Source organism: Pipistrellus hanaki (assembly GCF_964339955.1).
Source record: "Pipistrellus hanaki genome assembly, contig: scaffold_41, whole genome shotgun sequence".
NCBI classification, from domain to species: domain Eukaryota; kingdom Metazoa; phylum Chordata; class Mammalia; order Chiroptera; family Vespertilionidae; genus Pipistrellus; species Pipistrellus hanaki.
Genome location: NW_028182292.1, coordinates 512,478 through 540,326, shown reverse-complemented (window position 1 = coordinate 540,326; position 27,849 = coordinate 512,478). Strand labels below are relative to the sequence as shown.

The following is a 27,849-nucleotide window of genomic DNA, read 5'->3' as shown; positions in this document are numbered from 1 at the left end:
GGCCACGTGCTCCCCAAGGCTGGCGGCGGCAGGGATGGCAGACCACCCCGAAGTGCCTGTTTCTTTCACCAGCGTCTAGCTTGCTCTCCCTCCAGAAAAGTGGGATTTGCTTATTAACATTTTAAATAGAAAAGCCTCAAAGAGAGCCCGTGCCTGTTCTGACTCTCCTGTCTGAGGACGTGACCACTGGGGTGCAGAGGCCCCAACCGACTCTAGAGAAAGCTGCTGGGCCCGCTCCGCCTGCCCCCACCTGGGGCCACGCACCTTCTGGTGCCCACTCTCCAGCAGAGCCGACAGGTCCCCGCCCCAGCAGGGGAGGGCCCTTACCTGGGTGTCGGGGGGCAGTGCACACTGCTGCACGATATACTCCAGCATCGCCTCGCCCCCGGGCTGCTCCAGGTAGCCATGATGGGCCATGGCGCTGATCACCTGCACCACTGCCCGCTTCACCTGCACAGAGGGGCAGGCTGGACAGTCCAGTCTGGACACAGGAGTCTCGCCCTTTTCTCTGCCTGCACCTGAGTGGTGCCTCACGTTCGGGGCCGGGCTCCTCCTACCCCTCCCCAGCTGGCGATGGAGGGGCCTCCCTCTGAAGGGTGAGAGGGAGGCCCCTCCATCGCCAGCTGTCACCAAAACTCCTGGGAGTCCTGAGCCTGCCTTCCAGCCCCGCAGTGGCTCCACGTGAGGGCACGGCCAGGTCACCTCCTCCAGGGCCACATTGCTCCAGCTCCTCCTTCAAGGGGCTGGCAACAGAGGTCTACATGATGGGAGCCCCAATAAAGACCCTGAGGCAGGCCAGAGGCCCCCCGGAGTGGCAGCCTCTGTGCAGTCATATCCCTGCCCACGATTCCACGGGGACAGGGCGACTGGGGCTCCCATCCCACCATTGTGGGCCTGCCCCATGTGCTTCCTTCCCAGCTGAGGTTGCTCTGTCTTTTCATTGCAATGAGCCAACACTGAGAACGGCAGCTCTCATGAGTTCTGGAGTCCTTCTAGAGAATTCTCGAACCTGAGGGTGGTGTTGGGACCAGTGTCTACCTTCGTGCCTGGGAACTGTCAGAAGCAAGGCGTGGGACGCCCAGACACACAACACCTGTGCACACTGATGCTGAGGGCTGGCTGCGGGCCGCGCCCAGTCAGAGCCGGTGCAGATCCTGGCCCGCCACTCTCTGCAGCAGCCGAGGGCCCAACTCCGCTGGCCCCGCCCCTTACTTTGCTGTTGGTGTCCAGAAGAGGGAGCCTCATAGAGGAGAGGATGAAGGGCTTCTTAACTTCCATTTGAGCAGCTGCAAGAAACAAACGAACGAACGAACGGGTGGCTCAGCCTCCCCATTGAGACTGACGCCAGCTGGCCTGTTCATCACCAGGAGCCTAAAGGCCCTGTGGCCAGGCCCGGCCCCAGCATGGCCCTCCACATTGGGGGAAAGGGAAGTGCATAAGCGAAGCCCACCACTTCTCTCCAGGAGATAAATAACATTTTTTCCCATTAAAAAGCTAGAAAGGTGGGCAGTTTAGGGCAACAGGATGTCAAGGAAATGTGAACCAAAAATTTTATAACCAGCAAAACTGATCAAGTATAAAGGTCCAATGATTCTCTCTCAACACTGATGTTTCTATCTCTTTCCCTCTCTCTTCCCCTTTGAAATCAATTAAAAGATATTTTTTAAAAATATAAAAGATGGGGGAGAATCCAAGATGGCTGCTCGGATAGGCACCTAGCCGCAGCCGCACGCAACAATTTCAATAAAATACAACTAAAATATAAAATGGACATCACCCAGAACTACAGGAAAGTCGACTGACTGGAAATTCTACAACGAGAAGCAAGGAGAAAACCAGAAGGAAGCGCGGAGGAGCTGTAAAAGCCTAAGGTACGGAGACACGCGGCGCGCGGAGAGGACGGAGCCAGAGAGGAGGGAGGCCGAGTGCCTGGCTGGCGTTCCCTAGCGGGAAGCAGAGAAAAGCTCCGATTGTGCTGGGCCCCCAACTGCTCTGAACCTCCGTTCTAGGCCAGACCCCGGGGACCCAGGCTCATCCATAGGGAGCTGGGCTGTAAGGCGGAACCTGGGGAAGTGGCGAAAGGAGGTCCCAGAGGCGTGCACACTGTGCGCAGAGAAGGGCCGGCCGGCTGTGCCCTAGGACTGCCCTGGCGGGAAGGAGACAGGGGCTCCAGACTGCTCTGAACGCCACCTCCAACTCCACTTCCAACTGAACTGAACCCCAGTTTCGGGCCCATTGCGGGAGAGCCTACACTGTTTGGTAGCAGGCGAAAATCGAGGGCACCTTTCTCTCAGAGGCGCTTGCAACAAGTACTAAAGGACCCTGAGTCTCAGGAGTCGCATAGGTCGGGGCTGACGGAAGCCAAAGCTGTAGGCTCCACCCTGAAACTCCGCCCCATCAGAAAAGCTGTCTGCGAAAATGCCTAAACCAAATAGATCACAAACAAAAGAAATGGAGGACAAAAAGCGACTGGATATAGAGTTCAAAACCATACTTATAAGGTTTTTCAAGAGTTTCCTAGAAAAGGCCGATAAAATAATTGAGACCTATGAGGATATGAAAAGGGATCAACAAGAAATAAAGAATACATTGTCTGAAATAAAAAATATTATACAGAGTCCTAAAAACAGAATAGAAGATCGCAAGAATCAAGTCAAAGATTTGGAATATAAAGAGCCAGAAGACACTCCTCTGCAGAAGCTAGAAGGCAAGAGAATCCAGAAAATTGAAGATACTGTAAGAAACCTCTGGGACAACTTCAAACGATCCAACATCAGAATCATGGGGGTCCCAGAAGATGAGAGAGAGCAAGATATCGAAAACATACTGAAAGAAATAGTGACAGAAAACTTCCCCCACCTGGTGAAAGAATTGAACTTACAAGTCCAGGAAGCACACAGAACTCCAAATAAGAGGAATCCAAAGAGGACCACACCAAGACAAATCATAATTAAGATTCCAAGAGCAAAGGACAAAGAGAGAATATTAAAAGCAGCAAGAGCTAAGCAGGAGGTTACCTATAAAGGAGCACCTATACGATTGTCAGCTGATTTCTCAATAGAAACCATGCAGGCCAGACGGGAATGGCAAGAAATATTCAAGGTGATGAATAGCAAGAACCTACAGCCAAAAATACTCTACCCAGCAAAGCTATCACTCAGAATCGAAGGTCAGATAAAGAGCTTCACTAATAAAAAAAAGCTAAAGGAGTTCATCACCACCAAACCAGAATTATATGAATTGCTGAAGGGGGTTCTTTCAGAAGAGAAAGTAAATAAAGATAAAAATTATGAACAACAAATACGTAACTATCAACAAGTGAATCTAAAAACCAAGGAAATTAAAAAAAAAAAAATCTGATGAACAATATTAACTGTTGAATATAATAGAATCAGAGGTATGGAAGGGGAGTGAACTAATGATTCTTGGGGAAAAGGGGAGAGGGGAATGTGGGAAGAGACTGAACATAAACTGTGCACCTATGGATGAGGACAATGGGGAGTGGGGAAAGGGCAGAGGGTGGGGTGGGAAGGGGGGGGAAAGGAACACTTGTAATAATATGAACAATAAAAATTTATTTAAAAAAAAAAAAAAATATATATAAAAGATGGGAAAAGATGATACAAAACATAAAAAGTCCCAAACAAGAATTCTGAAACAATGGAGTGGGGGTCGTTATTCAGGAGCCAGTGTGCTGCAGGCAGGGTCTGTCTGGGCTGCCACTGCCCCGTCCCTACCCCTCTCCAAGCTGTCTCATCCACGGTGCTATTAGCGACCCGGCCCTACCCTGACCTCATGAGACGGGGCCAGCACCCTCGCTGCTCGCTGATGCAGGGCCGCGTGAGGTCTCCATCACCTCTGCTCGCCTTTGCCGCCTGTTCATGTTAAAAAGCCCTCCCAGCCCACACTGCAGGCCTCACGTGGCCTCTGCACGCAAGCGGTAACGGCAGTTCAAGACGCACTGAGAACACAGCACAGTGCGAAATAGGCTCCAGCTCCGTGCTAGGCAATCAGCCATCAAAGCAGGAAACCTGAACCTTCCGTCCCACTGTGAGGAAACTGTCAGACACAAGCAGACCTAGGCACATTCTACAGGACAACTGGCCCCACTTCCCCGAAGGCCCAGCCAAGACCAGTGTGTGACCCTCAAGATTCTTCAGTAACGATGAGTGGGGCCAGAAGAAAGGGGAGGAGCGAGCACCTTTGCTGAGGGTCCTGGAGGAACCAGCCATGGTCCCTCCAGGGCAGCTGCTGCAGACATGGTCTGTCTCATCTTGTGACTCTGGGCCATCCAACCACAGCACATGGCCAATGCCCACCAGGGTCAGGATGCAACATCCGGCATCTGCAGCCGATGTCAGAGGCAAATTTTTCAAAACATTTGCAATTTTGCAAAATAGGTTGGGAACCTTTTTAAAGAATTCAAAGTGAGCCAAAACCGGTTTGTCTCAGTGGATAGAGCGTCGGCCTGCGGACTGAAAGGTCCCAGGTTCAATTCCGTTGGGGGGTGTGCAAGAGGCAGCTGATCGATGATTCTCTCTCATCGATGTTTCTAACTCTCTATCCCTCTCTCTTCCTCTCTGTAAAAAATCAATAAAATATATTTTAAAAAAAGAATTCAAAGTGAGACGCCCAGATTCACAGGCACTGCCCCGTGCACTCACCGGCTGAGTTGATGATGTGCCTCAGAACCTGCAGGGTGCCCACGCGGGTCCTCTCATTGCTGGCGTCCAGCTTGGGCAGCAGGAAGGCCAGCAGGCGTTCGGGCGAGCAGCACGCTGCAGGGGAAGTCACAGACAGTAAAAATTTGCCCCTGCTCCTTGCTGCCTACACCGCCAATCCCGCCACAGGGGGCACACTTGGAGTCAGCCCCACACAGGCGCAGGCAGAGGTGGACCATGCCCAGGCCCGGCAGCCACTCACCCAGCACCGTGAAGCAGCGCAGAACCTCCTTCTGGTTGCTTGTCACCAGGGGACTGGTAGTCTCCACAGGCACACAGATCTGCAGCCAGGGACAGGGGTGACGATGGCACTGTTGCCCTGGGCCTGGCTGGGCAGGAGGGCAGGCCACACGTGCTCCTGACAAAGCACCCAGCTCACACACTGCTGAGGGCCCTGGCACCTACCCAAACCAGCCACAGCCAGTGGCAGGTCAGGGGCTGGCCTCCCCTGCGGGGTGGGGGTGGGCTGGGGTAGGGAGACAGGGAGGCTAACGGGATTTCCATGCATACGGCTGAGCTGTCTCGAGGGAGAGGAGTTTGTTGGCTTCAGTAGAGCCCAGCTTGTGAGCCAGAGAGGTGACTGGCAGTGCAGGAAAGCCCTGACCCATAGGCCCTGCCCAGTTGTGCTCCGGCAGTTCTCAGAGCTGGAGAAGCAGGTGGGGCAGGGCTTACACGTGACAGGTGCTGCACTAGAGGTTCCATTGGAGAGCCCTGACCTCTCCTCCTGCCTGCTCTCTGCTAAGCTCCCTCTCTGGAAGAGCAGAGCCAGGTCCTGAGGACCCTCTAGCAGTCCTAAGCAGAGTCATGTGGCCAAGAACCATGCTTCTGCCTGCAGCCACGAGAGGGAGCCCCATGGGAGCAGAGCCTACAGCCTAGCAGTGCGGGCAGCCACCCAGGACCCGGGCAGAGCCTCTGGCAAGCTGCTCCGGGGTGTCTAGCCATGTGACTGCAAGATACACAGTTTCTGTTTAAGGTGCTGCGTTTCACAGCCACCAGTTACAGCAGTCACTAATGCCAATGAGTGGTCACGTGGAAGAAAGGCCAACCTGGATTCTCACTCGCTTTTCCCTAAAATAAGTTCCGGGTGGATTCAACAATTTAAGTACAAGGAAATGGGAGAATCTGACAAGCAAGTGTGGAATCAAGGAGTCTAAGTATAAGGAAACCTGCATTGTAAAATAGAAGACAGATTAGGATGACGTAAAAATTAAACTATGTTGCATGCAAACAAATATAAAGAGCCCCAAAATAAAGGACTTTTTTTTTGTCCTGTCCATGGGTCACTACTGTGCATAGGAATGCTGTTGGTGTGTGTGCTGAGGTCTCACGGGGCTGTGCTGACTCAGTGCCCACGGGAATGATTTCGGGTGACAGTCATCCACACAGGAACCACTGAGTGCCTGCAGGTGACAGGAGCTACGCTAGGGGTGAACACAGCTGTAAGCAAACAGACAGAACCCAACCTCACAGAGCTCCCTTTGGCGGGAGAGGCAACAAGTAGTCATTGATACAGATGACCCCTGAACTCACAGCATCAAGGGCGCTGACCCCCAACCAGTCAAAAATCCACATGTAACTCAACTACCCAAAAACTTACTAATAGCCCCACGGTGACAGGAAGCCGTACCAATAGCATAAACAGCAATGAATACACACTTTGTAAGTTACCTGAATGGAGGCCAAAAACTTTTAAAAATGTGATTTAAAAAGTATAGAAGAGATCCACCAAAGGACTTATATGCATGCATATAAGCCTAATCAATGGGTACAGACAACAGGTGGGTAAGGGTATGAATGAGGGTGGGGGTGGGGGGTAACGTGGGAATAAGGACACATATGTGTAATACCTTAATCAATAAAGAAAAAAAATTTTTAAAGTATAATATATAAGAGCTGGGCTGGTGTGGGTTAGTGGTTGAGCATGAACCAGGAGATCACGGTTTGAATCCAAGTCAGGGCACATGCCCAGATTGCAGACTCCATCCCCAGTGGGGGGCATGCAGGAGGCAGCCAATCATTGATTCTCTCTCATCACTGATGTTTCTATCTCTCTCTCTTCCTCTCCCGTCCTCTCTGAAATCAATAAAAAAATATTAAGTAGCCCTAACTAGTTTGGCTCAGTGGATAGAGTGTCAGCCTGCAAACTGAAAGGTCCCAGGTTCGATTCTAGTCAAGGGCATGTACCTTGGTTTCGGGCACATCCCCAGTGGGGAGTGTGCAGGAGGCAGCTGATCAAAGTTTCTAACTCTCTATCCCCTTCCCTTCTTCTCTATAAAAAAATCAATAAGATATATTTTTTAAAAAGAAAAAAATATTAAGTAAAAAATACAATAAAAATAAAAGGTCAGCACCGAGGGGAAGCACAAAGTAGGGACCAGGCCTGGGATGCAATGATGAGGACCTCCTCACACCCATCATCCTCTCACCAAGCCAAGCAGTCCCATTTGTCTTCCTCTTCCTAGAACTGAGATGAGCGGGTTCTTCATGCCCTTGACCCTGACAGGAACATGACTGTCTCCTACTCAGTGTGACGCACGCGGAGGGTGTGGGTAAATAAACTATCAGAACCCAGCAGCTAAGAGTCCTAAGGATAACTGGGTGCTGACCTTCATCAAAAGCTTTCTCGGCATCAACTGAGATCAGAGGCTATTTCCCTAATCCATGTCCATGTGACACAGGAGCCCTGCCCCCAAGTTCCCGTGACCTCCACACCTCTCACCAGACCAGGCCCTCCCAGGGGCCCCCAGAGTGCTCCCTGCAACTCACCCCGTGTCACTGTGCCTCCACAGCACCACCCTGCAGCCTACCTGAGCGTGCAGAGCAGCCAGGAGTGAATCCAGCTGGACCTCCAGCGTGCGGCTGCCCACGCTCACGGCCGCCTCGAGGATCTGGCCCAGGCTCTGCTGGGCAGATGGGCCGTCAGTCCCACCTGAAGCCCCCAGCCCTGCCCCCACCCCTAGAAGTCAGAGGGGGGAGGGATCAGGAAAGGGGACCTGGCGAGAGCAGTAGTGCAGGTCTGCTGCTCCAGCGGAGGGGATGTTCTTGACCAGACCCTGCTGAGCTCTCACCTTGGACACGTGGGAGGTCTCGGCGTGCTTCTTGTAGAGGGCCAGAACGCCCAGCAGGAGCTTGGGGAGCTGCTCCTCCAGCTTCTCGCTGGGCAGCAAGTGGCTCATGGGTCCCAGGGCCTCCACCACAGCAAGCCGGAGCTGAAGGGGAAGCAGGACACACCATGCAGCAGCACTCACAGCCACTGGGGGCCGAGTGGCAAAGTGCTCATTCACCAAGAGTTTAGGGCTGATGGGAGGAAACCACATGACAGGGTCCTAATGGGGCTAGGCCATGTGCTGTCACCACTCCTCGCCCTCCCCCAAGGCATCATGGGGTGAGGACAGGAGCTGGTGTCCATGGCAACTAGGGCTCAGAAGTCAGTACACCCAGCCGAAATCGGTTTGGCTCAGTGGTAGAGCGTCGGTCTGCAGACTGAAGGGTCCCAGGTTCGATTCCGGTCAAGAGCATGTACATTGGTTGCGGGCACATCCCCAGTGGGGGGTGTGCAAGAGGCAGCTGGTAGATGTTCCTCTCTCATCGACGTTTCTAGCTCTCTATCTCTCTCCCTTCCTCCTCTCTGTAAAATATCAATAAAATATATTAAAAAAAAAAAAAAAAAGAAGAAGAAGAAGAAGTCAGTACACCCTAAGGGACCTGCAGGTGAGACTGCACAGGGCACATCTCCTCCCTAATGAGGTCCCACTCCTGCCTGAAGGGCACTGGATGGGGACAAGTGTACCAGACAGGTCCATCCCTCCCGCAGAAGAGCAGGAGGCCCAGGTGGTGGGAGGGGCCTGGGTGGGCAGGCTTGGGTGGGAGGGGGTGTCCAGCAAGGTGAGGCATACCTTGGCTTCGCGGCTCTGCAGCCAGTGGTGAAAGAGGGTGTCATAGGCACTGCTGATGTCGGAGGCAAAGGTGTCCTTCCTGACTGTGGGGTCTGGGGCTTGGTCCAGGCTGGCCAAGTACTCGAGGGTGCTCTCGCTGAAGCGCTGCAGGGCTGCGGCAACCGGGCAGTGAGTGGCGAGTGGCCTCGGACTTCACACCTAGTGTGCGTGCTGTTTCTTCCAAACCGATGACCACCCCAGAGCACCGGCCAGGCTGGGATTCCTGGACTACACTGGGCAAGCACTGTCCCCCCAAGTTCATGTCCAAGCCCTCAGGACAGGGCCTTTTTGGAAATAGGGTCTTTGCAGATATGAGTAAAAATGTGGTCACAGTGGGACGGACCCTAATACAACAGGACTGTGTCCTCATACACCAAGAACACAGACACAGAGAGACCAGACACCTTCCTCTCACTGTCCCACCCTCCTCCTGAAGCCTGAAGGACCATGGCCCCAACAAAGGAGCCCTGAGGACAAAAGGTCAAAGAGGAGTCAGGCAGCGACCAGCCCCCACCCTTTAAAGACCCAGCTGCCCTGGAGGCCCTGACTCACCACAGCAGAACACCACCCGCATGGAGTCGTGCTTGGCCATGCCCAGCATGGGCAGCATGGTGCTCAGGACGGACGTCAGGAAGGGCACCATGCCGAACACTGCAACAGACGGTGTCACAGCAGCCTGCACCACCCCGCCTGTCTCCCCACACCTCATGCCACCACACGCTGCAGGGCCTTGAGCTCTGTCTGCTCAGCCCGAGGCAGGCGGCGAGGCTGCTGAGACAGGAGAACAGAGGTGCCAGCAGGACTCACGGCTCGCCCGAGAACGGGGTGAAGGGTGCAGGCCCAGTCGACACCTACCATTGAAGACGGAGAGATTGGCCAGCGTCTGCACCACGAAGTAGTGCGGCAGGACCCCGGGCTGGAACTTGCCCAGCAGCTCCTCCATCACCATGCCAACGAAGCGCTTGCCCACCGCCACGAGCACGCTGCTGGCAGCCTGCTGCCAGTCAGAGACCAGGTCCTGCCACCCCAGAGAAAACGTGACCTGTCATCCCAGCCAGGAAAAGCCTTCGGGCCTCACCCTGCATTTGCCCGAGAGGCACAATGCGCACCCTGCCCTCAGCAGGCTCCTGTGAGCGCCTGCCAGAGACTCAAGCCCAGCACCCGTTCCAGGCGCCACTGCAGGAGCACAGCCCTGGGAGAGGGGCCCCTGAGCCTGGATCCATCCCCCAAACAGCGGCTGCGGGCACCGGTGCCCCTACATTCACTCGGAGAGCTTAGGAACTTTCTGCTTCGGTTTCCACCTCTGAAATGACAGGTGGCCCTCCCCACCCAGGAGGGCAGTCAGCGTGCAAAACCGAGGGGCCAACCCGAACCCACATCCTAGCATGCTGGGCAAGAAAGAAGCCCTGAGCCCTGGCCACATCCAGCAGGGGCAGCACATGGCCTCTGAGGGGGCGTGGCCAGCAGCCGCAGACCTTGGCCTTGGTCATCTCGCTGGAGGCCAGGAGGATGATGGCCCTGACCATGTCCTTGTCCAGCTCGCTGATGTGATTGCTCACGATTGTCTCCATGGCCCTCAGGATCATCGTCCGGTAAGGATGAGCCAGCTGAGGAGAGAAACCACTGAGGAAGGGCCTGGAAGGCGAGCTGAAAAGCCACTCCGCCCCGGGTGTGAGTCCTCCCTCTGTCCAGTGCCTCCAGGGCCCTTACACTCCCCGCCGCGTGGCCACTGAGTAGCCATTGGTTCTCAGAGCAAAAGCGATGGTGTTGAGTGCTTGGGTTCAAGTCACCCTCATTTTCTTAGTGAGGAATGGCCACAGGGCGCCGAAGTACTGATGCTAACACCAGGCATGCCAAAGAGAGATCGTGCTCCCTTAAGTGAAGGTGTGGCTGTACAGTCTGAAGGAGGCAGCAAGGCGAGGCCGGCCCCCTCCGCAGCCCCATGGAGGGTGTGCCCACCTCCACCTCCGTACACGTACTCCTGTTATTGTAGGTGGTGAAGGGCTTTCTCTCCCTTGGTTGGGACGGCACAGACCTGGCAGGGAGAGCCATCCAGTCTCCACCAATGAGTGAAAGGGGACGGCCACACTAGGCCTTGGCTCGGGTGCAGGAGCTGCCGAGCTGAACACCCAGTCTCGGGATATCCCAACCCCCAGCCCCACACCCAGCCCAAACGCCCAGCCTGGAGAGAGCTTGGACTTTGGCTTTGTGCCCGCCCTCCCTTCAGACCCTGCCCGCAGCCCTATCTCAATACACCGCCCAAGAGCGGCAAGGCTGCCTGGTCCCACACCTTTTCGTGCTGCCGCAGGTGCTCCTCGCAGGCGCTGAGCGTCTCCTCCGGCTGCGACTCCCCAAGGGCACACAGGGAGCCGCACACCTGCTCCTGCACCAGAGGGTCCTTGTCGGTGACGGAGTCCAGCAGGATGGTGGACAGCTCTGCAGCGACAAAGCCCAGCGTGCTCAGGCCGGGGAGGACCAGACCTGGTGGGTGGGGCGCCTCCAGGCTGGCCACCACTGCACTCACTCTTCACGTAGGGCTCGCTCATCGCGGGGGTCTCCGAGGTCTCGGCTTCCTCTCGCCCGTGAACATGGACAGCGCCTTCTCACACCTGGCGTAACCAGGGCACAATACGGAATTCACAGCCTCCTCGATCGCATGGTGGGCAGTCACTATGTCTGCGAAAAGAATACAACTTCACCACGGGGTTCTGGGCGGTCTCTGCTGTATCTGGCAGCTCGCAGGGAGGAAGAGCACCCTCCCCTCCGCAGGTCCCAGCTCTCCTGTCAGGCACCCATGGTCCTGCACCAGCTGTCGGCCCCCAAGGCCCATCCCTGGCAGGCAAGGTCACTGCCTTCACTCTGGAGGGACGCCAGGATGCACTAAGGCCTGGGGTCCTGGGGTGTGTGTGTGGCAGGGAAACCTGAGGGCCAAGAACAGGGCCCTGAGCCGCTCAGAGCCAGGATCCCCTAGGGGCTGAGAGGGGCTGGACAAGCAGCCCCTGAAATGGCAGTCCGCCCAGCCCCCGACATTGGAGAGCAGCAACTTTCCACATCAGGTGCCTCCCAGCACCACACAGAACCACCTCCATTAACCGGGCCAGGGCCCCTGATCTCCACGGCCTGCTCACCCTCAGGCCTCTGCCACTCTCTCCCAGGAGCTGTAAAGGAAGTGGGCCCCGGCCTGCAGGTGGCAGCCACCTGCTTCCTAACACAAGTGTCCTCTACTCTCTGGTGACCCCATTGCCCTCCATCCCCGCCATCAAGGACTGCGGTGCCGGCAGCATGGCTGTGCACAGGCGGGAAGAGGCAGCGTGGAAGCCCATGTGACATGGGCGGGGGAGCCTGGGGAATCACACATAAGTGAGAATCCCGGTTCAAGATGGCAGATGGGCCCTACACATTCACCCGCACCAAGACCTCAGGGAAGGGACCGGAGAGGGGTGTGTCTTAAGAGAATAAACTCACAAGAGCACTAGAAGACAAGAGAGAGAAAATTAGCAGACCAGGAACTTCCAGGATCCCAGGCGGACAGGAAGCAGATGGAGAAGGCTGGCTTGAAGAGGGTGGCATCCACTGGGCGTCCCTGCTTTCTTCCTGGAAAGCAGCTGAACATCTCAAGGAAAACGAGACATAAAAATACATATTCCACTTGGACAGAGCAAGGAGAAGGCAAAACCTCCAACCCCACAAGGCTGAGGGTGGAAAAGCACCACGGCTGTCAGGGGGTGGTGAGGTTCCTGAAACAGCCCACAGAACCCACTTCTCCAAGGCGGGCACCTCCTCCTGGGAACCCTAATCCTGAGGTCCCAGACCTGGTCTGAGTCCAGGAGGAGGGCAGCCGGTGCCTGGGCAGAGGCTTTGCCCCGTGAAAAGCCACAGCTGTCTGTCTCCAGTGCCTTCGACAAAACAAGGGCTAAACCAGCTCCAACAATACCCAGCTGGGAAGGCCTCTGACAGGAGTGCGAAGGGCTATGCTCAGCCTGCCCAAACAGTCAGCATAAGAAACGTCAGCTCCCAGCCCTGTGGGCGTAACGGACCCGTTTTTCCTCCCAGCCAAACAGCTGGGAAGCGACAAAACCAATGGTGGTGGATATCGGGAGTGACGGGCAAGGAGCCCACAGTCACCCCGCTCTCCGCCAGGAGCACTTCAGGCTGAGCTGCGACACACCTGGGGCTGAGGAGATGGCTGGGGGTCTGGGAGGCCTCGGTCCTGCGGGATTTGTAGGCTCTAGGACCAGAGAGAATTCCAGAGATCTGCACAGGGTCCCTGGTCCCTCGGCCGTTACACTGGGCAGTGCGGGGCGGCAGAATAATGTTCCCAAAGGTGCCAAGGCTGTCCTCTCCAGAACCTGTGACTATGGTAGGTTTGGGGGCAAAAGGGATCTAGCAGATGGGATTAAGGGCACAGACTGAGGTGGAGGTTCCCCTGGATTATGTGGGTGAGTCCAGACTAGTCACATGAGTCCTTAAGAGCAGACCACCTATCCCAGCTGGGGAAGAAGATGGCAGGAGGAGGAAGAAGCAGTCAAAGCACCGGAAGGACTCAACCTTCCACACCTGGCTCTGGGGGTGGAGGAAGGAGGCTGAGCCAAGGCAGGTGGGTGGCTCCGGGACGTGAAACATCCCTCAGCTCATAGCCCGTAAGCAGACAGGGACTTCAGTCCTACACACACAGAGAACCAAGTTCTACCAACAACCTAGAACAGGAGGAAGCTGATCCTCCCCGGAGCCCCCAGAAAGGAACTTTGCCCGGGGCGATCCCTGGCAGGCTACTGGCTTCAGGCTTTAAGATGGTAAGTATCACCACGAAGAAAAGAGGAGAAACAGCCCAGAGATGGAAGACGCTAACGACGTCTGGCCACACTAGCAGGCAGTAGCTGTCCGTTGCTGCAGGTTGCCCAGGAACAAACCAGAGAGAGTCTGACCTGCATTGCCACCATCTGTCCATCAACAGATATCATTGCTGGCATGTACATATAAGGAACTATTTGACATTAAAACTGGGTCTCAGAACTGTTGGACACCGAAATTAGGACTCAAACGTTTTTTGTTATGCTTTTTTTAAAATATATATATTTTATTGATTTTTCACAGAGAGGAAGGGAGAGAGATAGAGAGCTAGAAACATCGACCAGCTGCCTCCTGCACACCCCCTACCGGGGATGTGCTCGCAACCAATGTACATGCCCTTGACCAGAATTGAACCTGGGACCTTTCAGTCCGCAGACAGACGCTCTATCCACCGAGCCAAACTGGTTTCGGCTTGTTATTATATGTTTATTTCTAGACTGAAATTGCAAGATTTTTCAAAGAAAAGAAATGGGGGAAAAATAGATATAGAGGTAAAGAACCATTGAACAGACTGTCAAACTATAGCAGGAAGGCAAGGAGATTGGGGGGGCCTGTAAGAGATCAACCAAAGGACTTGTATACATGCATATAAACATAACCAATGGATACAAGACATGGGGGGGGAGGGGAGAAGGTGAAGGCATATGGGGCGGGGTACGGAGGCTGGGGGAAGGTCAAGGGGGAAAAAAGGAGACACATGTACTTCTATGTGTAATCCTTCAAACAATAAAAAAATGAAGAGAAGAAAAAAAATTAAGTATCTACCCAGCCAGTGTGCTCAGTGGTTGAGCATCAATCCATGATGAATAGGAGCTCACGGTTGGATTCCCAGTCAGGGCACACGCCCAGGTTGTGAGCTGGTTCCCAGTGTGGGGCATGCAGGAAGCAGCCAATCAATGATTCTCTCTCCCTCTCCCTTCCCCTCTGAAATAATTTTTTTTTTAATTTTAAAAAAAGGAAAGGCAATAAGTGTCTGCTGTTTAGGTCAGCCCTGAAGCGAGTGCGCCTGGCCCCTCGGGCTCCGCCTCTGAGTCCCCCTCGGACACTGACACCCCCCAGGAGCCCGCACACAAGACGCCACCCACAGAGGGGCCATCAGAGACGGGCTGGGGCACTGCCGCCCACTCGCAGACACATGCCTGCCCCGTGCAGCGCCAGGCAGCCCCGCCAAGCACACACGTGTGCTCTGCATCTCACACATGAGCACCCACACTGGACACCCACAGAGACCCCGGGCGGACAGGGGTGCCCGGAAGCCAGGCAGCTCCGCTTAGGTCACTGGGTTCCGACACCAACGCGAGGCCCCGGCACCTGCCTGCTCCCTGCCGGCGCCAGACTGTGGGTGCCCAGCAACCACCCACCCGCGGGTCCCTGCGTGGCCTCCTGGGGCGCCTTCCCCCGGACCCCTCCCGCCCAAGCCCGCCGGCGCCAGCACCTCCCTCCTGGGCCTCCTTCTCCCCAGCACTCCCACCAGCACCCCTTTCCAAAGGCCCTGCCTCCGGGGCCCACCCCTCCAGGGCCCCCCCCAGCGCCCTGTACCCCCCCGACCCCCAAGGGGAACTCCTGCGAGGGAGGCTGCAGGTGGGACTCCCTGCTCCCAGAGCCCTCTCCTCCGGCCTCCCGCTGTGGGAACCGGAGCCCCGATCCCGGCGGGGCCCCAGAATCCCGATCCCGGCCGGGGCTCCGGAACCCCGATCCCGGCCGGGGCCCCGGAGCCCCGATCCTGGCGGGGCCGGACGGCGCTCGCCCAGCGAGGTCTGGCTCCCGCCCCGCCGCGGCCGCCCGGACCCGCCGCCCTCGTGACCCGCCGAGCACCTGCCTCTCGGCCTCGCTTCCCTCCGTGTCCCGGGAGAAGGGGCGGGAGGCAGGGTCCGGCGGTGCGGGCTCAGCTTCACAGAGGGGCCCCCAGTGCCGTGGGGGGCAGGACCGTGGAGCCGGGCCCCGGAGGTGACAGGCGCTAGGACTGGGCCCTCCGCGCAGGGGACGAGCACCGAACCGGCGTGAGGAAGCGGGGGGCCGGAGGCAGCGCCCCGAGCCGCTCTTCCGCGCGGTGACGCGGCCACCTGGCCCGCGGGGACCGGCGCACCTGAGCCCGGAGGGGGCGGGCTCGGTCCCGCAAACCCGGCACCTACCCGCGCTCCCCGGTGACCTTGGGGAGCGCCCCCCGGACCCGGCGCCGCCCGGACGAGGCGTCACCCCCAGCTCTCGGGCCCAGGCGCCCCCGAGGGGCGTCTCCCCGGGCGAGGCCGGAGGGCCGGGGTCCCCGCCCGCCGTTTACCTCAGGAGCCGCGGCCGCCGCCGCCGGGGTGCAGCCCTCCCGCCCTGCCGCGCGCGAGTGGGCGGGGCTTCGTGTTGTTCCCGCCCCTCGGCCGCTCTCCGCCAACCGAGGCCCGGCGCGCGGCGTCCCGGGCCCGCCCCCATGCGATCTCAGCGCTCATTGGTCGGAGGCGCGTTCCTCTCGCTCTCCGCACCCCGCCCACCGAGCCCCAGCGGACAGCAGTGCGCAAGCTCCGCCCCGCGCGCGGCCCCGCCCCGGCGGCCCTGGGCCTCCGCTCCTGACTGTTGGGCCGCGGCGCAGGTTCGGGCCGGCACCGCGCAGGCGCGGGTTTCCTCCGTGCGGGACGCGGGCTCCTTGCTCACTCTCTTCCGCGTTCCCCGGACACTGACACCCCCACGGCCCCCGCACACAAGGCACCGTCCCGCACAACAGGGAACCCACCCGAGACGCGAGCTCAGTACACATGCCAGTTGGCCGCGACCTAGGCACCGGGGCTCTGTGCTCCGTATCCCACCTGTGAGCACGCACACTGGACACCCACCAACCAGCCCGCACCCGAGATCCCGAGGCCACCGACCTCTCCTCCAACAGGTGCGGGCATACCGGTTAATAGTGAGGATTAACCATCAACCGGTTAATAGTGCGGGTTTTGTAATCGAAGAAAACACGATAATTTCAAGAGAAACATCAACAGTGCATCATTCAAAGTAATGTCCGTCGCTAGCTACACGTTTCCCCATCTGTCAGGTAACTGGTTGATACTGTCCCAATAGAACTCTTGTTTTGAGGCAGACCATTCAGAGATCCCATTTTCCATTTCCTCGTGCGTCTTAAAAGTGCTGCTCAGAAAGTGCGTGTGCCATCGATCGGAACAAGTGGTCATCTGAATGAGAAAAGTCTGGTGAATACGGTGGGTGGGCTAATACTTCCCAGGCAAGATCTTTTAACGTGTCTTTAGCTTGTTTTGAAGTGATGGTGGATCATCATAGAGCAAAATTACTTTGCCCAGTCTTGTGGCCCATTCTGGTTGTTTTACAATCAAAGCATGGTTCAAATTGATTGTTGTCAGTAGCAATCAGTATTAATGGTTTCACCTGGTCTGAGAAGCTCATAATACACCACACCTTCCCGATCCCACCAAACGCAGAGCATTGTCTTCTTTCCGAAGTGAACTGGCCTGGCAGCCGATGTTGATGGTTGACCTGGATCAACCTATGATTTTGTGCGTTTGGGATTCTCAGAATAAATCCACTTTTCATCGCCAGTCACAATTCGATGCAAAGAAGACTTGCTTTCGTGCCATTGAAGCAACATTTTACTGATGACTTTTCGGTTTTCCATTTGTCTTTCGTTCAGTTGATGTGGCACCCATTTTCCTTCCTTTAAAATCTTTCCCATTGCTTGTAAACAATCGGAAATTGTTTGCTGAGCAACATTTAAACTTTCTGCAAATTGTTTTTGAGTTTGACACACATCTTCATCCAATAATGCTTGTCATTGTTGGTCTTCAAACTTTTTCGGTTGACCTGGACGTTCTTTGTCTTTCACATCTGAATGGTTTAAAGCAGTGTTTCCCAAACTTCTCTCATGATGAGAATCACCTGGTGGTGTTGTTAAAACACAGATTCCTGAATCCCAACTAAGAAGTGCTAAACTAGAATTTTTGGGAACATATAGGTAAAATTGTATACTTAACTAGTGCTCTAAGACAGATGTTATATACAGAGCACTAAGTTAGGTATGCAATTTTACCTATATGTTCTCAAAAATTCTAGTTTAGCACTTCTTAGTTGGGATTCAGGAATCTGTGTTTTAACAACTCCACCAGGTGATTCTCATCATGAGAGAAGTTTGGGAAACACTGGTTTAAAGCGTTTAAACCAGCGTTCACAAGTATCTTAAGATGGAGCATGTTCACCATAAGCTTCCCAAAGTATAGATAACTGTCAGCAGCACTTTTCTTCAAAATACAGTAATGAATTAAAACTAAAAAAAAAAAAAAAAAGTACAACTTCCACCCTGACCGGTTTGGCTCAGTGGATAGAGCATCGGCTTGCAAACTGAGGGATCCCAGGTTCGATCCTGGTCAAGGGCATGTACCTTGGTTGCGTGTGCATCCCCAGTGTGGAGTGTGCAGGAGGCAGCTGATTGATGTTTCTCTCTCATTGATGTTCCTAACTCTCTATCCCTCTACCTTCCTCTCTGTAAAAAAATCAATAAAATATGTATTTTTTAAAACTTCCCACAAATGTTCTTTTTTTTGGCACAAATTCGACAAATATCTATGATGTTAACACTAACTTTAGAAAATTTGACATATGAAGTTTAGAAGCTTGTCAATACAACAAAATAGCATACATATCAAATTGCTTATATATGCTTATATATCAACATATGTGTAACTCCATCTATTGAAAAAAATCTGCATTGTTAACCGGTATACCTAGTACACACACACACACACACACACACACACACACACACACGAGGCCAGCAGATCCTGGAAGTGAAGACAAGCAGTTCTCTTCCTTCGGGGCCTTGGGTCTGGAGAGGCAGACAGACAACAGACAAGTAAAGACCCATAAGACACACAATGCGCTATAAGGGGGTGCCGTCCAGCCTGGGAGAGGGGCCCACGTTCTGGGCAGAGACACAGGCACCTGCAGAGATCCTGAGGCTGAAATTGCTTGGATGTGTTCACAAACCGAAATAAAGGAGGGAGTGACATACTAGCAGCTCAGGAAGTGAGCAGCGCGTTTTGAGAAGGAAGTGGTCAGTGGCACAACGAGTGTCTGCAGAGAGCTGTGGGCGAGGAGGCAAGGTGGCAAAGTGGGGCTCCAATATGAGGGCAGGTGGCAGCTCAACAGTGAGGGGAGGGGCATTCTTCCATGGAGAGGACTTCAGGCTGTTTCTTTTCTTTTTCTTTCTTTCTTTCTTTTTTTTTTTTTTTTTTTTTTTTTTTTTAATATATTTGTTATTGATTTCAGAGAAAGAGGGAGAGGGAGAAACATCGATGATGAGAATAATTGATTGGTTGCATGCAACCCAGGCATGTGCTCTGACCGGGAATTGAACTGTGATCTCCTGATTCATAGGTCAATGCTCAACCACTGAGCCACACTAGCCAGGCCAGCCTGTTTCTTTTGTAGGGACGGGACAGAACTCGGATGGCTGATTGAGGTGCTGACAGATGTGGCTGGCACCTCAGAAAGAGCCCCAACCCCCCAACTGGCTGGAGGGGAGAGGTCAAATAGGACGTGGAAGTTGCCAGGGAGCAGGACAGGAGACTTCTCCCAAGCTCACGGCTGGACGGCCTGCTCTCCTGCAGAAGCCCTGCCCATGCTCCCCAAGGCCAGAGCCCGGCCTGCCCTGCTGGCCCCACCCTCTCCCCAACTCAGCCATTCAGTCCCCAAGCGCACACACTGCCCAGCACTAGCACAGCTGTCCTCTAACTTCTATTAAATTGCTAAGCTCGTCTCCCTCCCACACGGTCAGTCAGCTCTACGACAGGCCCATATCTGCTCTTTTCTTCCAAGAGCTCAGCATCAGGCCCAGCCTGCGTTGGGTGCTCCTTGCACTTCCCTGGGATGGAGGGGTGAGCTAGGGTGCAGAGCAAGAGGAGGGTAAGACGGACTTTGCAGAAGGAGGTTGGCTGAGGCTGGGGACCAACTTGCTGTCCTCCAGTGTGTCCTGGGCCCTGGTGGAAGCAGGAGATGAGAGGGGTGTGGCCAGCAGCACAGCCACCCTTGCCCGGAGCCCCACGTTTTCCCCTTGTGCTGCTCTAGCCCTAGACAGGGCCCCGCTCCACACCTTCCAGTACCTGATGGCAACCCCATCTTAAATCCCCCCTAGCCCGGCCGGTGTGCTGCACCTGAGCATCAACCCATGAACTGGGAGGCAGGAGGCAGCCAATCAATGATCCTCTCATCATTGATGTTTCTCTCTCTCCCTCTCCCTTCCTCCCTGAAAAAAAACTAAAAAAAAAAAAAAAAAAACCACCAAAAACAAAAACAGGTTAGCCCTCTGCTTGGAATACATGGAGTGGCTGCTGTTTTCCTAACCCCAAGATCAGCAACAAACCAGCTAGTTTATCCACATTTGTTATATTCTTGGCCCGTGGTTGGCAAACTGCGGCTCGCAAGCCACATGCAGCTCTTTGGTCCCTTGAGTGTGGCTCTTCCACAAAATATCATGGCCTGGGCGAGTCTGTTTTGAAGAAGAGGTGTTAGAAGAAGTTTAAGTTTTAAAAAAATTGACTCTCAAAAGAAATTTCAATCTTTGTACTGTTGATATTTGGCTCTGTTGACTAATGAGTTTGCCGGCCACTGCGTAAGGCATTACCCTTACCCAGAAGTTTTGACTTCAGGTAAAGACATTAGTACATTATTAAAATGTTTTTTTTTTTAAGTGTTTTTCCCTAAAGCAGTGGTCGGCAAATTCATTAGTCAACAGAGCGGCAAACCGCGGCTCGAGAGCCACAGTTTGCCGACCACCGTTCTAGGCAATTTGCCAGACGTAGGCTGTGGGTGAGGGAATAGCAAACACAAGCCTTGCTCCCGAACAGCTCCCAGTCCAACAGGGGTGAGAAAAGGAGCCTCGGCCTCGCAGGCAGAGCATGCCCAGGCCTCCCTGCAGCAGGCACTCCCCACCCACCAGGAGTCCCAGCGGGGGACGAGTCAGGTCCACAGACACCCAGCCCCACCACGCCCAGGCCCTGAGGGACACTCCCAGAGCTGCCGTACTCCGTCCGTGCCATCCAGTTCATAGCAGAGAGACTGTGTATGGGGGCCTCAGTCCCGTCACCTGTAAAATGGGCATCACCTGGCTACGCTCCGATTTTAGATCCGGAATGTGCACTGCCTGCCTCCTGGGTCAGGCACATCAGGTGTGGTCTGTGCTATGAGGGGGGAGGCGCACCCACTGTGGCCGCTTCGCACGGCACCTGGCACGCAGTAGGCACTCACTCACTGCCACCTGCTACTCCCTTTGCTCACAGAAGACTCTCGAGGGCAGGAGAGGGCAGGGCCCTGTTGGCCGCTCTCTCCGGAAGCTGCAGGGATTGGGTGGGCCCAGGGGCCTCACTTCCTTGGTGCTGTGTCCTGGAGTCTGCAGAGAGCTCTGGGGGCCTTTGCTTGGGGCAGGAGAAGCTTCAGGCCTCAGCAGAGGACGGCCGGTGCTCCCCTCCCCCGCTGCCAGCATGGGGCCCTCCCAAAGGACAAGGAAGGGGCGCAGTTAAGACAGGTGCTGCACCTGTTGTCTTTTCCCGCTGACGCTAGCCCTCAGGGATTCTCACCACTGAGAGGGGCGGGGGCCTTCGCAGGACAGGGCCGGTTTCAGCAAGATGCTCTCGACAGGCAGGTCCTGGGGACAGAAGGGCCCTCCTTTGAGGGCACAATGCAGGTGCAGTTCTAGAACCCCTCCTTCTAGAACCTGCCCTTCTTCCCCAGAGCTGGCCCTCCCCACAGCCTCAGTCCTTACCCTGAGCTCTCAGCCCTGGCCACGCCCCTGCCTCTGCCCCAGCCCCAGCAAAGCCTCCCAACGCCGCCAGGGGGAGCAGGTCCCGCCTGGCCTCCCGCAGCCCCGGTCACCCCAGCTCCTCAGACACCAGCCAGGCCTCTGCCAACCGCCCCCTCCTCCTTCGCCTCCCAAGAGCTGGACAGCCCCAGCTCCGTCCACAGCGCCCTGCCCTCCATGAAGGGCAATGGCTGGCGGAAGCCGGACCAGCAAACCTTCATGGCCCAGGTGCGTGAGTGCAGGGACAAGGGCTACCTGCTCTCCTCCAAGAAGATCGGCTCGGGGGCCTTCTCCAGAGTCTACCTGGCCTTCGCCACGCAAGAGCGCATGCAGCACAACCCCAGGCTGGCCTCCGACCTGCGGGGCAAGCGCCACAGCATGGTAAGGCAGCCGCCTGCTCCCCGGCCCGACCGGGGCGCGGGGGGTCCTGCAACCCGGCCCTCCCTCCTGGGCCCCATCCTAACGCTTCTCGGGCGCCTCCCAGCCTCTCTGGCTTTCTCCCAACGGATCCCACACCCGCCCTGGAGGCCAAGGCGCCCACAGGCTGGCTGGCCACTTGGCCGTCTGGGATCCCCCCGAGGAAGTGTCCCCGGCAGGAGGGGGACAGAGGAGGGCGCTGTCTCCCAGGATTCTGTGTACCCCCTCCCCCGCCCCATCATGTCAGCACTGAGCACCAAGGATCTGGGACCCGGCCCGTCACCCCCTGGCCTGGGGGCTGCGGTCAGCCGCTCCCACCCGCCCTGCAGGTGGCCATCAAGATCGTCTCCACTGCCGAGGCCCCCGTGGAGTTCGCCCAGAAGTTCCTGCCCCGAGAGATCTCGTCCCTCCATGCCACCTACAAGCACCTGAACGTGGTAGGCAGACCCCCAGCTGTCTGACCTCCTGCACCTGCCGCCCACCCGGGCCTGCCTCCTTCCCCTTCCTGACGCCCCCGGCGAGGGCACCGGACGGTCGGTCCCCTCCTGGGGTGCTAGCGGCGGGTGGGGTCCCGCAGGTGCAGCTGTACGAGACCTACCACAACAGCCAGCGTGCCTACCTGGTCCTGGAGCTGGCGGGCCGCGGCGACCTGCTGGAGCACATCAACACCGTGTCCGACCGCCGCCGCTGCCCCGGGCTGGAGGAGGAGGAGGCCCACAGGCTGTTCTGGCAGCTGGTCAGCGCCGTGGCCCACTGCCACAGCGCGGGCGTCGTGCACCGGTGAGGGGCCCGCCCCGCCTGCCCCCCCGCCCCCCGCCCCCCCCGCCCCCCCGCCCCTCCCCCCCGGCCGCACCGAGGGCGGCCCGCACCGGTGAGGGTGCCCGCCCGGCCCGCCCGGCCCGCCCCGAGGGTGGCCCGCCGAGCCCAGGCCCAGCCCCACCTGCGCTTCCCCACGCAGGGACCTCAAGTGTGAGAATATCCTGCTGGATGACCAGGGCTTCCTGAAGCTGACAGGTGAGCCCAGCCCACTCCCACCCGCCGGGGCCGTGCTGACTGCTGACCCGGACACTCACTGCAGGGTCTGCTCCAGACTGGGGTGACCTGCCACCCTCCCCCCACTTTGCCTACAGCCACCCTGCAGGCACCCCCACCCCCATGCCCACGGCTCAGCCCCTCCCCACAGCGCCCTCTCCCTCACCCCCCTCCCCGGTGGGTGCTCCGCCGGCCCCGCCCCCGGCCCCCTGCACAGACTTCGGCTTCGCCAACCAGTCGGCGCTCAAGAACGCGCTGCTGAGCACCTTCTGCGGCTCCGTGGCCTACACGGCGCCCGAGATCCTCATGAGCAAGAAGTACAACGGGGAGCGCGCGGACATGTGGAGCCTGTGAGTGGCCCCCCGCCGGGCGCCCGGCGGCCAGGCCCCGGAGGGTGGGGGGCAGGCCCGAGGAGCCCCTGCCCCAGCGGTGTCATCCTCTTCGCCATGGTGACCGGGAGGCTGCCCTTCAAGGAGCGCCGGCCGCGCCGCATGCTGCTGCTGATGCGCCGGGGGCCCGCCTTCCCGCCCGGCCTGTCCCCAGGTGAGCCCGCCCCGGGGCCCACAGCCCGGCCTGTCCCCAGTGGAGGCCGCCGCCCGGGCCCCCCAATCCCCGCGAGAGACCGGGGCCCCGCCTTCTCGCCCGGCCTGTCCCCAGGGGAGCCCGCCGCCCGGGCCCCCGGGCCGTTCTGCGCCAGGAGGAGGGCACAGAGTCAGACTGCCCGGCACCCCGTCACCCAGCCCTCCCGCCCGCTGTGACGGGGGAGCTGGGAGGGTGGCTCCCCGGCTCCGTGCGGGTCTTCCATCGGGGACGGGCGGGGTTGGGGCTCAGTGGACACCCCGGGGGAGGGAGGGCGGCGGGGGCGGCGCTGCAGCCCTGGCCTCCCGCCCGCAGAGTGCCAGGACCTGATCCGCGCGCTGCTCCAGCTGCGGCCGTGCGCGCGCCCGGACCTGCGGCAGGTGGCCGCGCACCGCTGGATGCTGCCCGCCCCGCCCGCGCTCCTCCGCGCGGTGCCCGGCGCGGCGCCAGGTGGGGCGGGGTCCGGGGGCGGGCGGGAGGGCTGGCCGCCCCTCAGCGCACGCCCTGACCCCCCCTGCGTCCCCAGCAGAGAACCCGGCGGAGCCCAGAGAGGACTCCGACCCCGCCAGGCCGCTTCTGCAGCTGCGTCGCTCCCCGCAAAGGGGGACCCCCAAGAGTGCCTCTGGCCCAGCGCCCCCGCCCCCGGGGGCCCGCCCTAGCCGCGGGGCGAGCTCTGCCTCCGCGGGGCTGGGGCTCCGGGGCATGGCCAAGGCCAGCCTCTGGGTGGGCGTTGCCAGGCGGCCCCCTTCGGGGCGCCCCCCCAGCGTCCTCAGGAGCGCGCTGGGCCACCACCTGGCCAGCTGAGGGCAGGGCGTGGGCAGGGCGGAGGCCTCATAAACCGTTTCTTTTGTGGAGCTGAGGTGTGAACCAGCGGCCTGGGGGGACTGGCGAGCCCCCTTAACGCCCACAGGCCAGAGCTTTGGGGAGGGGGAGTGGGTTGACCACACCAGGGGGCACCAGGCTCCCATGAGCACTGGCCTCCAGGGGCTAGCACGGGGGAGCAGACCTGTGGCTTTGGGAACAGCAGGGGACAGAGGACAGGAGGGGTGGCAGTCTGGGGTCCCAGGGAGCCTTGCTGGGCTACAGGACCGGGCGCCCGGGCCTGGGGGCAGTACTTGGGTGCTATGCCAAAGATGGCACGGCATGGGGTGGGAGCCCAGGAAGGGAATGTAGAGGGTGAGGGCCACACTGACCGCCCACCAGGGTCCGCCATGTGACTACTGGGAGGATGCAAAGTAGAGGGACCACCCGTGGGGGGCAGGGGACTGGGTCTTGTGCTGGAGGGGAGCTGCGGGAAGAACAGGGTCTGGGTCAAGTGGAAAGGGGGAGAGGATGGAGGGGAGGCAGCACCCACTAGTGCTCCGAGGACAGGCTGGGGTGCGGGGGGCAGCTCTGAGAGAGCCCAGGGACAGGCTGCCGCTGTGAAGGTCTCAGGTCAGGCCACGGAGGCGGAGGGTCAGCAGAGGGCCCAGGTGGAGGGACGTGGGTGGGCCTGGCAGGAAGAGGCACTGCTTACACCTGACTCGGCCTCGACCCCGGTGGAAACCCTGGGACTGGGAAGCGCCCGCTCGCCTCTCAGGCTGCCACGTCCAGGCCACGGGCACTCAGCTTGGGAGGAGGTGCGTGGCTCCCGGGCCATCCCGCTGGAGGCACCTGAGAGCCACAGGACCTGGCTAGCTCCTTTGAATAAGTTGCATTTTAAAAAAATATATTATTTTTATTGATTTCAGAGAGGAAGGGAGAGGGGCCGAGAGATAGAAACATCAATGATGAGAATCATGATCAGCTGCCTCCTCCTCGCCCCATGCTGGGGGTGGAGCCCGCAACCTGGCTCAAGGTGCTCCGACCGGACCGGACTGGACCGGGAATCAAACCGCGACCTCCTGGTTCGTAGGTCGAATGCTCACACACTGAACCACGCTGGCCAGGCACCAGCTGCATTGTTGCTCAAGCAACAGGGCACAGGGAGGTGCCCGCAACCCGCCGATGTCTAAGGAGCATTAGCCCTAGAGCCCTCAGCCTGAACCCAGAGCTCAAGTGCAGCTCTGCCTCCCAGGAGGGCACAGCCTCGGAGCAAAGGGACCCAGAGGCCTGCAGGCAGCTGCAGGATGGCCTGATCTGGGAGGCCAGGACAGACGGCTCGTCAAGGGGGCCTGGAGCTGGCAGTGGTCTGTGCAGGTGCCTCAGGTGGGCGCGGCCCCCTCCGAGCGTGGCTCTGGAGATAGCTCCCGCTGGCACTGCTGCTCCTGCTGCTCCCGCTGGCACTGCTCCTGCTCCTGGCGGTCCAGCTCCTGCAGCTGCCGCTCCACATCCTCAGGCACCTGCACTTCCAGCAGGTTCTCCATGCCCCGCTCCGGCTCATCCCCAATGAGCACCTGCAGCAGCGGAGGCAGGTGAGCAGGCGCCAGCACCCCGTGGGCGTGCCCTTCCCCGCTCCCCCCAGCGCTGCACCCACCTGGATGAGTTTCTCACAAGCCCCCCGCACGTCAGACTCAGGCTCCCAGCTGTGCAGCTCTCGGAGGATCAGGTAGGCTCCCTGGTCCCTCACCTGCCGCCGCCCAGGTGCTGTGGCCGTCAGCTGAGAGAGAGAGCAGACTTTAGCCAGATGCCGGCGTACATGTTGGGGGGCGGGGTTTCCCCTAGGCGGGGCCCCTGCTCACCAGCATGATGGCCTCAATGAGCATCTTCCGGATGTCGGCGTCAGGCTCCCGCTGCTTGTCTGGCGGCAGGTACTGCAGGTCCACGGGCAGGCCTAGCGGCGGAGGTGGGAGTCCCTGGGTCCCTGAGCTGAGCCACCAGGCCAGACACCCCCCCTTGTCAGCCACTCCCGCTAGGAGGCTTCGGAAGGGGCCCTGATGGGGACAATTCCTCCCCCTCCCACTACTGTCCTCCCCTCCCGCCAAGCCTGAGGCTCCACCCAGGAGAGCCACTCACGCTCCATCTCCTCCTCAGAGAAGTTCTCAGGCCCGGCCAGGGGCAGTAGCAAGAAGGGGAGAATGTCCACCTCGGGCCCCAGCAACCATTCGTGGTGTCCTGGAGGGCGTAAGAGACAGGGATGGGGACCACTCCAGTCTAGAGGGGCCCTAGAATTCAGCCTCCCCCTCCATTGCCTCCCACAGCAATGACCCTGCCCCACCGCCACTCACGGTGCTCGAAGCAGCAGTTTCGCAGCGTCCCCACGACCCCGCCCCTGCGCACGGTGGAGTCTGGGTCCTGGGTGAGGGGCAGCAGCCGCTGGACCACGCACCTGGAGGGAGGGGCCGCTCAGTGCTGTCCCTGCTCGCTCCCCGCCCCCCGCGGGCCGCAGGGGCTCACCTGTGCGGGTCCAGCAGGAAGGCGCGGGCCGCGGGGCGCTGGCTGAGGTTGGAGAGCACCGGCGCCAGGTAGTGCAGGGGCGCGCGGGCATTGTAGCCGGGCGTGCACAGCGCGCGCACCAGCCGCTCCAGGCCCAGGCCGGCCTCCCCGGGCTCCGCGGCCGCCAGCGCCTCCAGCAGCGCGGCGCACGGCGCCGGCTCGCGGCTGAGGTTGGCCAGCGCGGCGGCCGCCTCCTCCGCCCAGGGCCACTGCGGGTCCAGCGCGCGGCCCAGCAGGCGGGCGGGCAGCGCTGGCGCGGCCGCCAGCAGCGGCTCGTGGAGGCGGGGGTCGGCGGCCAGGTTGACGAGGGCGCGGGCGGCGTCGCGGGCCGGGGCCGGGGCGGGGGCCGCCGCCAGCGCCGCCAGCGCCCGCAGGAGCGCCGCCTGCCCGGCCAGCAGCGTCCGGCCGGGCCCCGAGCCCGTCAGCGCCAGCACGTGCCGCGCCGCCGCCGCCTGCAAGTCCGCCCGCGCGCCGGGCGCCAGGAAGGGCAGGAGCTCGGCCGCCTCCGCCTCCGCCTCCGGAGCCGGCGGCCCCCCGGCGCCCACGCCGCCGGCCCCCGAGGCCGCGTCCGCCGCAGCCGGCCCCGCGCCTCCCGGCATCTCGCGACCGCCCGGGCCAGTGCGCCCCGCCCCTCCCCGCCCCGCCCCTGGGCCCTCGGGCCCGCCCGCCCGGAACACGGAAGCCATGAAGACCAATCCGAGGCTGCGGACTCTGTTAAAGGGGCGGGGCAAGCGTGCGGGGCGGGGCTACGCCGAGGCGCGGGGCATTGTGGGACTAGGTGCCGCCGGAAGCGCCTACCTGGGTGGGTGGGAGGACAGGGCTTTGGGGCTCCTGGAGGCACACACGTTGGGGCCGCTCAGTGGCACTTTCCCCTGGGATGGCCCACAGCCCCTGGCGACTGACGTCACATGCCTCCCCCATCTTGGACCGGGCAGAGGCCCACCTTCGCTGGAAGAGACGATCCATGACATCGACTTGCCCATGTTAGACCAGCCTTGCATTCCAAGCCTAACCCCGTTTTGTGCATACATTTTCATTTTTATATATTATGTATATATAAATATATACTTTTTTATTGATTCTAGGGAGAGAGAGAAATATCAGAGAGAATCATGGATCGGCTGCCTCCGGCACACCCCCTACTGGGGATCGGGCTGTATGCGTCCTT

General features: G+C 58.9%; 3 protein-coding genes across 12 annotated transcripts in view; 1 reads left to right on the top strand and 2 right to left on the bottom strand.

Annotated features, from left to right (window-relative positions):
* The window catches only part of MROH1 (maestro heat like repeat family member 1), a 38,661-nt gene extending 22,808 nt beyond the window's left edge, over positions 1-15,853 (bottom strand). For 6 of the 10 annotated variants that reach the window (XR_014793840.1, XM_084907207.1, XM_084907208.1 and 3 more), the window contains exons 1-15: positions 15,786-15,853; positions 13,214-13,319; positions 12,122-12,261; positions 11,181-11,332; positions 10,947-11,092; positions 10,132-10,263; positions 9,512-9,674; positions 9,209-9,307; positions 8,618-8,769; positions 7,790-7,930; positions 7,529-7,621; positions 4,924-5,002; positions 4,665-4,778; positions 1,213-1,286; positions 328-450 (exon numbers count right to left, since the gene is read on the bottom strand). Coding sequence is in view for 9 of the 10 variants with exons in the window: in XM_084907207.1 (XP_084763333.1) it covers positions 328-450; positions 1,213-1,286; positions 4,665-4,778; positions 4,924-5,002; positions 7,529-7,621; positions 7,790-7,930; positions 8,618-8,769; positions 9,209-9,307; positions 9,512-9,674; positions 10,132-10,263; positions 10,947-11,092; positions 11,181-11,202 (1,338 nt within the window). In the remaining variant the exon portion in view is untranslated. Of the gene's footprint in view, positions 1-327; positions 451-1,212; positions 1,287-4,664; positions 4,779-4,923; positions 5,003-7,528; positions 7,622-7,789; positions 7,931-8,617; positions 8,770-9,208; positions 9,308-9,511; positions 9,675-10,131; positions 10,264-10,946; positions 11,093-11,180; positions 11,333-12,121; positions 12,270-13,213; positions 13,320-15,785 lie in introns of all 10 variants that reach the window. The other 4 variants (XM_084907211.1, XM_084907214.1, XM_084907212.1 and 1 more) reach the window with 3 other exon arrangements.
* Positions 15,854-21,450: 5,597 nt separating this feature from the next.
* On the top strand, positions 21,451-24,131 carry LOC311615982 (testis-specific serine/threonine-protein kinase 5-like; the record flags this gene model as incomplete). Its single annotated transcript, XM_084907132.1, has 8 exons — positions 21,451-21,680; positions 22,046-22,153; positions 22,294-22,496; positions 22,675-22,730; positions 22,966-23,098; positions 23,176-23,291; positions 23,643-23,777; positions 23,854-24,131. Exons 1-8 carry the CDS (start codon positions 21,477-21,479, stop codon positions 24,129-24,131), a joined length of 1,233 nt encoding a protein of 410 aa, XP_084763258.1. The 5' UTR covers positions 21,451-21,476.
* Positions 24,132-25,027: 896 nt separating this feature from the next.
* HGH1 (HGH1 homolog) lies at positions 25,028-27,312 on the bottom strand. The gene is made up of 6 exons (XM_084907123.1): positions 26,643-27,312; positions 26,474-26,574; positions 26,262-26,360; positions 25,988-26,079; positions 25,783-25,905; positions 25,028-25,702 (listed from the first exon to the last, which is right to left on the bottom strand). Exons 1-6 carry the CDS (start codon positions 27,278-27,280, stop codon positions 25,511-25,513), a joined length of 1,245 nt encoding a protein of 414 aa, XP_084763249.1. The 5' UTR covers positions 27,281-27,312; the 3' UTR covers positions 25,028-25,510.
* Between the last annotated feature and the right edge of the window lie 537 nt (positions 27,313-27,849).